Here is a 13,987-nt window from a genome sequence, read left to right on the forward strand (position 1 = left end):
ATAAAAAAAACTGGTTGAAATCCCAGCAGCTAAAAAGATACCACCGCTAACATGTTAGTACCCCCTTCAGGGCTTTTCATTACTGGCTTTTTAACCTCACATCCTTTTCTTCTTATCTAGATATTTTGGATGTCTTTCCATGTCAGTATATATACACCCACATCACCGTCATTTGCAATGGTTGCATCCTGTTCCTATCTATCAATGTATAATATTTTAACCTATTTCCTACCATTAGATGTTCACCTCATTTCCAATTTCACTCTCATGCTGCAATGAATATTCTAGAAAATTTATCTTTTCACAGTGAAATAAAAATTATTCAGGTATGCTACTGTTTTGAAAATCAGTGTTTACTACAAGTCAGATTTTTATTAAAATCTGACTAATTTGGACTCCACTGAAAATCAAACTAAAGCTTACCTTTTAATAATGAAGTCTGTGTGTTTCACTCAGAACTAATCAATTCATCCTCCAGAATTTCACTAGATGCACTGGCTCTGTGGGTCAGAGTTCCCTTAATGATCCTTCACAACTGGTTCATATAAAAATACTACCTGAACTTAAAATTTAAATATTTTCACCTATTTATCCTAATATACAGTACGTCAAGGCTGTGATTGTCACCCTGCTTATTTAACCCATATGCAAAGTACATCATGTGAAATGCCAGGCTGGGTGAATCCCAAGTTGGAATCAAGATTGTTGAGAGAAATATCAACAACCTCAGATATGTAGATGATACCGCTCTAGTGGCAGAAAGTGAAAAGGAACTAAAGAGTCTCTTGATGAAAGTGAAAGAGAAGAGTGAAAAAGCTGGCTTAAAACTCAACATTCAGAAAACTAAGATCATGGCATTCGGTCCCATCACTTCATGGCAAATAGAAGGGGGAAAAGTGGAAACAGTGGCAGATTTTATTTTCTTGGGCTCCAAAATCACTGCAGGGTGACTGCAGCCATGAAATTAAAAGACACTTGCTCCTTGGAAGAGAGCTATGATGAACCTAGAGAGTATATTAAAAAGCAGAGATCTTACTTTACCAACAAAGGTCCATCTAGTCAAAGCTATGGTTTTTCCAGTTGTCATGTGTGGATGTGAGGGTTGGACCATAAAGAAGGCTGAGAGCAGAAGAATTGATGCTTTTGAACTGTGGTGTTGGAGAAGACTCTTGACAGTCCCTTGAATAGCAAGGAGATTCAACTAGTTAACCCTAAAGGAAACCAACCCTAAATATTCATTGGAAGGACTGATGCTGAAGCTCCAATACTTTGGCCACCTGATGTGAAGAGCCGACTCACTGGAAAAGACCCTGATGCTGGGAAAGACTGAGGGCAGGAGGAGCAGGGGGTGACAGAGGATGAGATGGATGGATGGCATCACTGACTCCATGGACATGAGTTTCAGCAAACTCCAGGAGACAGTGAAGGACAAGGAGGCCTGGCGTGCTGTAGTCCACGGAGTCGCAAAGAGTCAGACACGACTTAGCAATTGTTCATGAAATAGCTATTTCTGTCTTTTCTTAAACAATAATATCCATGAACTGCACGTCTGGTGGGCTGGGTCTTGATGACAACATTCCAGTACCACCAGTCACAACGGTTCTTCTCTCTGGAGAAGATCAAAAACTCACGATCAGAACCTGCATCGTATTCATCTTTGTATCCCTGGGATTAAGATTCACAGGTTCACAAACAATATGTGTTCGTCAGAAGAGGGATTACTAAACTGCCCTATAAGGGAGCTAAATGTTTGAAAATAGCACTTAATGTGTACCTTCTGTCACAGGCCGGAAGGCAGCAGCTGTGTACTGTATGTTCTTGTACCTGGTTAGAGCACAGTACCGGCCAAACAAGTGGTTCAATAAAAATGAAACAGCAGAGGCATCTATGATTGGGAAAAGCAACAAGAAAGAGGAGGGACCTGCTAAGTCACTTCAGTTGTGTCCGACTCTGTGCGACCCCATAGATGGCAGCCCACCAGGCTCCCCCGTCCCTGGGATTCTCCAGGCAAGAACACTGGAGTGGGTTGCCATTTCCTTCTCCAATGCATAGAAGTGAAAAGTGAAAGGGAAGTCGCTCAGTCGTGTCCGACTCTTAGCGACACCATGGACTGCAGCCCACCAGGCTCCTCCGTCCATGGGATTCTCCAGCCAAGAGTACTGGAGTGGAGTGCCAAGAGGAGGGACAGGCCTTGGCAAACACAGAATCTGAAAGTGAGCTACCTGACTCAATGCAGGTGTTAAAAATCTGGAGGCAAACCCAGCCCCTCAGCCCCCAGGACAGGCCCTGAGGTAAGGCAGCATTTTAAAATCAGAAGCCTATAGTTACATATAGCAAGTAAAATCCTGCTAACTCAAGAGCTACATAGACGCTATCAACTTAAATTACACTGCTGCCACTGATGAATGATTATTTTATGACAAGAATTCAACCCTCCAACAATCCTAGTAAGGTAGCATTGTTTAGCTTCAATTTACCACAAAGAGCCTCAATGTCAGAAAACAGAGAATGACATACAGACTAGGGAAGCAGGGAGGAGAGGAAAAGAGCCATTTGGAACTATGTAGGTAAACCTGCCTTGAAATCATGATGGTAAGTATACCCTAAACTGAGCTTTCACTGCCAAGTGCCTGGATTCAATCCCTGGTTGGGGGACTAAGATCTCACAAACTGTGGCAAAAAAACAAATGTAACAAAACAAACAACACAGCTGTCTCTTTACCCAATGTTTGCTGAACTGCGGCCAAAACCCATTGAACACAAAGCAACCTAGAGGATATCTCAACCAGAACAGGAAGGGAGGATGGCAGGAAGGACTTGACCTGTGGGTGGGACAACCATCATGCAAGCTCCCGATTTTGCAGGGTGGTATCATCCTGACCTCACAGGGAACCTGGGTCTCGATGAGGTTTATATACTTTCTCAAGTCACAAGTGCCTAAGTGTCTCAACTGAAAGCCAAGTCCAGACCCTTTGTCTGCAGAGCCTTGTTTCCCTCTATACTAAGGTATCCCCTCTGGGAGTATTACAGAAGAACAGGTATTTATATACAGTTTGTTAAGCTAGTTCACACTATTTGCAATTCACAGTTAAGATGGAAAATTGTCAATTAAGACAACTAGGACTTATAACTTTAATGTGTCTTTCAGTATGAAGAAAAAATCCTGAGCCCAGTTGAATGTTGGTTGATATAACATGCTCCGAGCACAAAAATATATCTAAAGAAAATGGGATATAATAGCGTTTTCAAAAGGGAAAAAAACCAAAAACAAAAACCCCTTCCAAACCTGTATCGATTCACATAAAATAAATTGCTCTTAATCTATTACAATAAAAACTAGGTGATGATTCCATGTTGCTGAAAAAAAAAAAAAAAAAAACAACCCCAGAGCTTGCGGTAAATTCTTGCATCAGAAAGTCAACAAGTTCCAATAAGACACTGTCAACCACCTTTGCCTTGTCCCCAGGTCAGCCGTGCCTCTTGCCTCGGCCAAATGTCATCTACACGGATGCCACCAGTCAGAGGACGGCCGCAGAAGTGCTAAGCAAACACCTGCTGACAGCGAGCTGGTCACCTCCTGGGCGGGGGTGGCAGGCCACACTCGCTCCACAGCCATCGTTCTGTATGTTACACACCCACGTGCCCAGGGCAGAGGGCCGGGTGGTGAAAAGACCCCGGCCTCCTCCAGGGGCAAACTGAGGGTCTCCACGTGCCTTTTCTACAAGAGGGGTGATACCGCCCGCCCCACGGCATCCCAGGAAACATACACAGCGCTGGGAAAGCACTGCACACTGGAAAGTGAGTGCGGCAAGAAGCAGCTGCTCAGTACCTAAGTCCCTTCTCATCTACCAGGAAAAAACACTTAAATGAAAAATGCCCAAAGGACATTTAATTAGTCTAACATTACACTAAATTGTCCAAAAGAAGATTCTTCCCGAAATTTAAGACATTCCAGAGCAGAATTTTAAAAACTAATCTGGGACTTCCCTGGTGGTCCAGTGGTTAAGAATCTGCCTTGCAGTACAGGGGACATGGTCAGGGAACTAAGATTCCCACATGCCTCAGGGCAACTAAAAACTCGAGTTCTGCAACTATCGCACGCCACAGGTTCAACTGCTTTTTCTTTCTTTATGAACCAAACACACAGGACATTCATCAGTCTGAGGAGACAGTAGACAAAAGGAATCAAAATACTGACTTCTCTGAGATTGGCTTTCCAAATTCTCTAAAGATATTTAACGAGGTTGGGTCCAAAGCACTTAGGAGTACAACAAATTATATTCTTTGTAGAAAAAAAGGCCCTGTCAATTCTCAATTCTTCAATGCAAAGACCTTCCAAGTTAGCCCAGCTCCTCACCATGGTCAATTACCCAGGACGAAGCCCCATCGACAGTGACTCTGCTGAAGGTATTAATATTAACCGAGCTTTTCAGGAATCTCCAGTCAGAAAGGGTGGAGACATCAGCTCCGTCTGCCAGTCCTCCCCAGCCCTTGCCAGTACTTCTTTTCAGCTGTTCTCCACCGAATCCCACCTCTCCTGTCCTTTCAGTTTTTCAAATTTAGTCCCCTAGAACTTCAATCTCAAATCTGATTCACAACTTGCCCCTGCCAGCTAGACTGAGGGGACTTGGTCTGCTCTTTCACTTTTTCCCCATTCCCATCCTTTTAGGGCTCTCTGGGCACAGGTCTAGGTCTAGCTGAGGGTCCCCTGGCTACGTGTTATGTATACCGGTGGCCTCACAAATGTCATGAGTCTGTAAATGGTGTGCAGGCCTCCTTGGGCGCTGCTTAATTCCACCAAGAGCCCCATCACTGAGAACCCCTGTGTTCAGACACCAGCAGTCCACCCCCCACGCTCCTTTTGGCCTGAGAAACTTGCTGGCAGCACTGGGTGTCTTTCCTTCCTCTGGTCCTCATACTCCTTGACAGTAAGCCAACGGGGCCCACTAGTGTCCTTCCACGCCCACCACGAGGCAACAAGATTGACACTTGGTAGGAAGTGACCCCGAGCCCTCCCCAAGCACGCCACACCGGTCCCTTCTCATCCTGCTGGCGCTGGCTGATAAGGCGGCAGCCTTCCCCTTGCAGGAAGCCTCTGGACACAGAACAAGGTACCCACATCTCAGCCTCACAACCTGCCTCAACCTACAGCACAGAGCAGTAGGGGCTGGTGACAGGGATGGGAACAGTGACGGGCACAGCCTCTCTCAACACTCCACAGGCCACAATGCTGACATCTATAACCTATAGCCTTTCTGCTCTGCGTATGCAGCCTCGGATGCAGTGGTCAGTGGCTGTCCTCCTTTTAAGTCTCAGAGTAGGTTCAGCTGAGGGCCCGGGTAGCCGATGCTCAGACAGCAGGGAAAGTCACACTGGACCTGGAGTTTCATGGTGACATAGTGCTGGCCCCACACAGTTGAGCAACTGACTAATTCCGACTGGACACCCGTATTTTAGGCCACTAACCTCCACAGTGGGGGAATGCTCTACAAGGCACGCACAAAGATCCACGGCATATAGGAAGAAAGTATTACAGCCAAAAATAAAATTTCATTGTATTTAGAATCACCACCATTTAACTTCTATTTTGTGTATATGTTTTATAACAGGTATAGAATTAATAAGTTAATATAAATATACATGGGGATATGCACAAACATTTTAATCACAGGCTTGTGTGATCAGTCTGAAGACCACTCTTCTAGACCAGTGGTCTCAGCCAGGATGCTGCTGCCCTGGCTCCAGTGACATCCTGCAATGCCTGGAGACACTTTTGGTTGCCGAAATTGGGGGAGGGGTTACTAGCACCTAGGAGCTGGAGGCCAGGGACGCAGCTAACATTCTACAATGCACAGGACAAGCCTGACCTCTAAACAATTGTTTGGCCGAGCTTGAGAAACCCGGCTCCAGATCAGTAAAATGGACAGTGTGTGTATTTGAAGGCGGTATAACCAATGCGGAGTACTGTCCCCAGCATCCATTCCTGCTTTCTCTGTCCCAAATTTCTTAAGTCATATAGTTTGGACAGGCTTCCCTGGTGGCTCAGCTATAAAGAACCAACCTGCAATGCAGGAGACGCAGCAGGAGACGGGTTTGATCTCTGGGTCGGGAAGATGCCCTAGGGAAGGAAATGGCAACCCACTCCAGTATTCTTGCCTGGAAAATGCCATGGATGGCTCACGGGGTCACAAAGAGTCAGACACGACTTTGCCACTAAACAACAAATAGTTTGAATGGGATTAAACCCATTTCTAGTTTAGTCCTAACTCACTTAATCAACATAAAGCCATGTCATCTGTTCAGAGACGGCACATGATTGAGCCCAAGGTAAGTGACATAGTTCCCTGGGGAGCAGTACCGCTTTCCTTAGAGCTGGATGCACGTCCAAGTTGGTCCAGTCAGAGTTAAGCTCGAGCTTGTTCAGTGGAGAACAAGCTGAGAGATGCTGGAAGCCATTCTGTGTTCACGCAGGGACCAACCTTGGAATCAAGCAGATATTTCTGGAAAGCAGAGCAGTCGTCGAGGGGTCCCACAGTGACACTGTTGAGCTATTTAGGTAAGCCCTTCCTGAAGCCTGTGCCCACTCTAAAATTTGGGTATACATGCCAATAATCAAGGCAGCTGTAAGTGAATTTGATTTACTACTTATAACTGAAAGTCTCCCAAATGAGCCTAGTCAATTAAAAAAAAAAATTATACCCAAGCTTCTCAAGAAAGTACTTAAAGGGATTAACTATTATCAGTAATCTTCTAAAACACACTGAGGACTTGTGTTTCCAGTGGACTATGTTTCTAATGGCTATGAGGAAATTCCCTGGATATTAATTTAATTTCATTCCTAAAATCCTGCTCTAGTCACGGATGCCGAAGCCAGAGACCATTGGACTATTCCATACCCAATACCTCTGGGATATTCCATTCAGTGAAACCATCCCAAGGGCTTGAACAGGGCAGCAGAAAGGCCATGAATAGCAGTTAAATCATACATGTCTTAGAGTAGCAACAAGAGGCTCTCTGAAATCTATCTGCCTGATTTTCTAAAACAAAACAAAACTTATGACCTGTATTGTTCTGCACCTGTATCTTCTTTTACTACTTGTCCTTCCCCTCCCCCTCATTCTCTACCTTCTTTCATTCTTCCTGCTCAGAACTGAAGTCTCCTGTTTCTTACATAAAGATGTATTTAACTGTTTATCTTTACCCATGTAGGCCTTGCTTGTTATTTCTCTAAAGCCTGTGGATTAGGCTCCTCCCCTCTACTTTCTGGCAGAACAAAGCTAAGCTGGACCATTACTACTACAATACATACACTAAATTTTTGTCTATAGTCCTTAAGTGATCAAAGATGAATTTTTACCTTTTGATACATTTTTACCTTTTAACTCTGAGTTGCACGTAACAAAGAGAATTTTAAAACCTAGACGTTTTCAACAAGAAGCTGTTTTCTATACATAGATTCACTCAATTTAGACATTAAAGCCAAGACCAAAACACTCATTATTATCATTGCTACCCAACTGACAGTAAACTGGTTTCCAGACTCACAGCTTATACCTAACTACAATATGGATTCTACTGACTAATAATATGGCCAGACACCCTGTGATCCCTACATTTGGAGCCTTTGATAACTTCTCCCTTTCATCTGCTACCTCTATAGTCACTATCTGAAAAAAAGGAATGAATGCCTCTTTACACATAATTTTCTGGAATGTTTTATTTGAATACTTAGCACAAGGCTTAGAAGGTTTTGATTATACAAATTCTGTGTTCACTCAGTAAAGTAAAATGCTTCTTTTCTGATGCAGCTAATTATCCTTTAGATGCTATTTTCTATACCCTACCTCACTTAGGGAAAAAAAATAAAGTAGCACCCGAACAGAAAACTCTACAGTGGATTTCCATGGTGGTACAGTGGATAAGAATTCGCCTGCTAATGCAGGGGACAGGAGTTCGATCTCTGGCCCAGTTAGATTCCACATGCCAGGGGGCAACTAAGCCGGTGCGTGCGCCATAGCTGCCCAGCCCCTGGCTCTAGAGAACTCCTGAGCTCCCTTGCTCTAGGGCCCATGCTCCACAACAAGAGAAACTCCCTGTTCAGTGCACCTAGATAAAAGTCTGTGCACAGCAACAAAGACCCAGTGCAGACAAAGATAAATAAATAAGGACTTAAAAACAACTTTACAGTACTTTCTGAAATGGAAGAGAATCAGTATCTTTTACAAACACACAAATCCAAAATGTTACCTTACGCTAATTTTACTACAGAGCCATGTGGATGGAGGAGCCTGGTAGGCTGCAGTCCATGGGGTCGCTAAGAGTTGGACACGATTGAGCGACTTCACTTTCACTTTTCACTTTCATGAACTGGAGAAGGAAATGGCAACCCACTCCAGTGTTCTTGCCTGGAGAATCCCAGGGATGGGGGAGCCTGGTGGGCTGCCGTCTATGGGGTCACAGAGAGTCAGACACGACTGAAGTGACTGAGCATAGCATAGCATGTTGATAATTACAAATACAGTAGTGCTTTTATTTGGGACAATTTAACAGGCTACATACCTCCAGGTTAGATGCACAATACCTTTTACTCATCTAGTTACTCGTTAAACAAGTAGCAATGATGTTATCTCTAACACGTGGGGGTTACTGTATTTGGGATGGATCAGTGAAGAAAACAGACACGGCTGCTACCCGTGAGGCTTAAACTTACATGACGCATAAATTTTAACAGGAACCTTTCATCCAAACATAATACATTAAAAAAAAATGTTGCCTGTATGAAATACACTGGAGAAAATCAATTTACAGCCTTAGTATACTTACATAAGCTTTATATAAAATACATGGGCACACTATATTTGTCTTATCAAAGCTTCTTTAATCATTGCAAATAAATCATGCATCTTCTCCATATGGTTCCTCAGCAAATATATTAACGTATACCTAATCAAAGTGAAAGTTGCTCAGTTGTGTCCGACTCTTTGTGATCCTATGGACTATACAGTCCGTGGAATTCTCCGGGCAGGAATACTGGAGTGGTAGCTGTTTCCTTCTCCGGGGATCTTCCCAACCCAGGGATCAAACGCAGGTCTCCCACTTTGCAGGTGGATTCTTTACTGTCTGAGCCACAAGGGAAGCCCAAGAAAACTGGAGTGGGTAGCCTATCCCTTCTCCAGCGGATCTTCCTGACCCAGGAATTGAACTGGGGTCTCCTGCATTACAGGCGGACTCTTTACCAACTGAGCTATCAGGTATGCCTAATACTTCAAAGCTAACACTTAGCTGATACAGATTAAACCTGCAGGGACAGGGACAGTACAGATGACAGCTGTCCACAATGAGGGGAAAGACTGAACTGTGAACATATCTTAGATTATATCATTTTTAAAACCTTAAAGACATACATATCCCCATTAAAGTACAGTTTAAAGGTCCTGTAAATACATTTAGTGACAAGAGAAAACACCACGCCATAAAAATAAGACCTAAAGCGTATAATCCAGGCCGTCAAGCTCTAATCTAAGGACAGCTTAGTAGAGCTATTTCAGGTGCTGAGTACTCTCCTGAATGCTGCTTGTTCACAACCAGAACCACCAAGTCATTCCACATATGTGTGCTCAGTTGCTTGGTCATGTCTGACTCTTTGCAGCCCTATGGACTGCAGCATTCCAGGCTTCTCTGTCCAAGGAAGAATACTGGAGTGGGTTGCCACGCCCTCCTCTAGGGATCTTCCCGACCCAGGGACTGAACCCGCGTCTCCCGTGTGCCCTGCATTGGCAAGCGGATTCTTTCTTTACCTCTAGCACCATCTGGGAAACCCAAGTCATTCCATAGGGAAAGTTTAATAGATTTTTCTCTGTCATGAGGCCTACACATGGAAGGGCTACTTTGGAGGATTTCCGTGTTTCTCTTAAGGGGATGGGCTTAAATAGTAGAAAAGGAATGATAGGTTTTTTTAGGAAGTAACAATAAAATTGGTTTAGGTTTTTCATTTTGAAGGTGCCACCCAGACTTGGGGATAGGAGAGAAGAAAGCAGAAAACAGTAGAATCCCTAAAGATACTGAAGTGAAAGCGTTAGTTGCTTAGTCAGGTCTGACTCTTTGCGACCCCATAGACTGTAGCCCACCAGGCTCCTCTGTCCATGGGATTCTCCAGGCAAGAATACTGGAGTGGGTTGTCATTCCCTTCTCCAGGGGATCTTCCTGACCCAGTGATGGAACTCAGGTGTCCTGAATTGCAGATTCTTTAGTGTCTGAACCACCAGGGTAGCCAGAGACACTAAAAACCAACATAAATGAATAAGGTTTGCTCACACAAAGAACCCACCCTAGGAGATGGCTAATGAAGGTGCTGATAGCTATCGCAAGTCTTAAAAATGTGTTTTGACTCAGCAATTGTACATACCATGCTCACAGTTTACCCTCAGGAAATAATCAGATGACTACACAGGTACACATAAAGATGTCCAGTTTATAATGGCAAAAATTAGCAATGAGGACTTCCCTGGTCATACAGTGGGTACCAATCTGCCTGCCTATGCACGAGGCACAGGTTCGATCCCAGGTCTGGGAAGATTCCTCATGCTGCAGGCAACTAAACCCCAAGGGCCACAACTATGGATCCCAAGCTTTAGAGCCTGCCCTTGAGCAGAAGCCACCACAATGAGAAGCCTACACATCCCAGCTGGAGAGTAGCCCCCACTTGGCACAACTAGAGAAAGTACTCGCAGCAGCAAGGAAGGCCCAGCAGAGCCAAATATACAGTGAATTTCAAAAAAATGAGCAATGAGAGGTCAGAAAGAAATTATGTAATCAGAATAAATTAGGTAGCCCTGTCATAAATGATGGTAACCGCCTCACTGAACTCCTGCCACTGGGCTTGGAAATGTTTACATTCTTCACTGCAACCACGGAACAGTGAGGGTTGATTAGAAGTCTATTCAGAGAATTCGTTACCACGCTGCCATCAAAACTCAACATATTTCTAAGGAGGAAGCAACACATAAAGAAGGGGAGCCTATTTTAAAATTAACTATGAAATCACCTTTGCTGCATATATGTATGCACACAGACCTGATTCTGAAGGTGTTGGTTTGTGGGTGGTTTCTCCTTCAGTTCTCCTCTTTCTTAAAGGGCAACGCTATACTAAAAAGATGACTATTAATAAAAACCTGACTATTACAGGTTAATTTAGGAGCATTTTTGCCTCTGCAAAGAACCCATGAAACTGTTTTTAATAATGCAGGAAATTTAAAAAACTACATGAGTTGTTTTGGGTGTCATTTTTATTTTCTAGGATCTAAAATTAATTTTCAACTATTCATAAGTCTGTTAGACCTGGTAAAAATATTAACTCAGTATCATCAATTAGTGATAGCATTAAACTTGTTTGATGTTCGTTTCCAATAGCTATTCAATAAATAGGAGAAATGTGACAGAGTCTACATTAAAAAGCAGGGTCTCTGACTTCTTTTCAAAAGCAGTTAAACTCAGTTCTCTGGAAAGAGGGCAGCTTAACAGTGGAAGCTAGTTACTTTGAGCAAAGCAACACAGCCTTCCAACAGACAGGGTGGGACCATTGCACTGCCTGATTTGAACTGCAGGATACACCCACCCATTTGATATTTTAGCTCCTTTAATGTTCTTCCCTAAAAGAACTGGAAGCACTGTATTTTAGGCTAGTGGGAATGAGTCAAAATCCAATTAGCTACTCTGAAAGCATCCTTTTCAAATACTTATTTTCTTTCTTGCAGATCAGCAAGGAATCTTGAACTGCTAATGAAGGAATAGAAACCTGTTAAATACAATGGCCCCAGGCACCACCCTAATAAACCACCGTTTTAATCAGTTCGGAGCTGTGCTGGCTAATGCAGTTTTCCTCCATCACAAGGAAAAAGGCTGGTGCTCCAGTAGGAGAATCAGCAGCCAGAGGGCACTGTGAAGGGCGCGCTGGGAGATTCAAGTCGACAGGGGAATCAATCACGCAGCGAGCCTCACAGAGGCTGCTCTACAGCAAGGAACTCTCTGGGTTCAGAATACAAGCATTTAAAAAAAAGACCACCTCACTAGAAACAGTAGATCAAAATCACTGAGAATAAAATAATTTTAAAAAAAAAATCCCTGTTAGCTTGAGAAATGACTTTAATAACATGGCCAACTTGTTTAAAATCCTCCAGAATGACAAATCAATGTTCTGTCTTAATTTAGGAACGCGGCCCCTTCCCCAAACCTTGTGTTATTCTCAAAATAAATCTCAATGGAAAGATGAAGCAAAATGAGAGGGAAGGGCAGAAGAGAGATGAATGAGAAATCATGCCTATGTCTGAAGAACAATCAAATTTTCTGACAGGAGAAACAAAGTACCTAGGTAAACAACTACAATAAAAAATACCAAAAAACTCAGGAACACTCTCATCAAGGGTTATTTTTGCAGACAATTCTTCACCACTGCTTGTTTGTAATAAGGAACATATCTGGGTAGCAACTAAAACACAAAATTGCAACTAAAATACTCAAATCAGAACAATAGGATAAGTGCTACTTTATGTAGAATTGTCCTACACTTAAAAATGGCTGTGCCAGGCCTGTGAGGTCCTTGAACAAGACTCCAAACATCTAGAAGACTCCAAAAGCACCCAAAGGCTGTATCGAAAGAAAACAAATCACTAATACGAAACATTTTAACTTCTATCTCCCGAAAAACAAAAACACCAGCTCCCTTCCTAACCTCCCTAAAAATACGTTGCCGCCACTAAACCATAAGAGATGCCCTGACGATCCGCCAAATGATGCTTTAAAAACAGGGCACATCTTAGAATTACGTTGTTTCTGACGCTACAACTAGCAGGTAAGAAGCATTTCAACACACCTTCCCGTTCTCATTTGATCCTGCGGTCCCCCATCAGCCCTCCCACCGGTTGCTGACCCGAGCATCACGGTTCACCAGCACTTCCCAGGCGCCTGCTGATGCCCAATCCCGGCATCTCTACCTTATGAACTCGTCCCTGCGCTACACTGAGGAACTCCCGGGCCACACTGAGCATCTCCAAGCCCGCCTAGGGCCTTCGGGAAAAGGCCTTGGGGGATTACTCTGAGGTCGCTAAGTGCAGCATGGCCAGACAGGACCGCCGAGCGACACTCGTCAGACCGGCCACTAATTGTTTAAGAGAAGAAAAAGGAGAAGACGCCGCGGGGATGGGGATGGGCGTGGGCGCCGCGTAAAACCACCGTCGGGGGATGTGGTCTGGAGGGAGACAGGCCCCGCGCCCCTCGGGCCTCCCCACCGTCCCATCGCCCGGACTTCCTCCTTCGAGAACCCGCATTTCAGCCCAGGAAGGGCTGGTAACCGGCCCCGGTGCACCGAGGGTGCGCGGCGCGGCAGAAGGGCGGGGGCGCGGGGTCGGGCCGGTAACTCACCCGCCGGCGAAGAGGTGAAGCAACGTGTTCTCCTTCTGCTGAGTCCCCGTCGCCATGGCCGCGCCGGCTCCGCGGCCCGCAGCCGCTGGGTGCCGCGGGCTCCAGGCGGCTCGACGGAGGCGCGAGGTAGTCGCTCCGCTCTCCCGGCTGCCCTCAGGCGGCCTCCGGTGCCGCCTCCATGCGCGCGCAACCCCGCGACCGGCTCCTTCAGCTTGCGCCGTCGGCCGCGTGGCTGAAGGCGCCTCACCGGCCACTGCAGCGCGAGCGCCGCAGCCAGAGGGAACCAGGCGCGCGGCTGTCACGTGCGGGGGCCGGGTCGTGACGTCACTAGGCGGCGCGGGCTCGGGGCGGTGCGCGACGGGGGTGTGGGCCCGGATTCCGCGCGCCTATTGGTCAGAGGGCGGACCTGGGCGGAGCCACTGCGCAGACCGGGAGGGAGAGACGGGTGGGAGCCGCGGGAGCCAATACGCTTGGAGTGAGAACCGGCTAAAGCTGCCTGGTCCCTGATCCGGGAGGCTTGGAAACTGGGATTGGTGGAGCCCAGCGAGACCGTGCGCCTAGCCTTTATTCA

At 45.4% G+C, this 13,987-nt stretch overlaps 1 protein-coding gene across 1 annotated transcript in view; it reads right to left on the reverse strand.

Moving 5' to 3' along the window:
* Window positions 1-13,729, reverse strand: part of SLC25A33 (solute carrier family 25 member 33) — a 30,206-nt gene extending 16,477 nt beyond the window's left edge. The window contains exon 1 of the mRNA XM_027564982.1: window positions 13,417-13,729. Coding sequence (XP_027420783.1) covers window positions 13,417-13,472 — 56 coding nt within the window. The 5' untranslated portion in view covers window positions 13,473-13,729. The remainder of the gene's footprint in view (window positions 1-13,416) is intronic.
* Window positions 13,730-13,987: the final 258 nt, after the last annotated feature.

The sequence above is a fragment of the Bos indicus x Bos taurus genome, chromosome 16 (assembly GCF_003369695.1).
Source record: "Bos indicus x Bos taurus breed Angus x Brahman F1 hybrid chromosome 16, Bos_hybrid_MaternalHap_v2.0, whole genome shotgun sequence".
In the NCBI taxonomy this organism is placed as follows: Eukaryota; Metazoa; Chordata; class Mammalia; order Artiodactyla; family Bovidae; genus Bos; species Bos indicus x Bos taurus.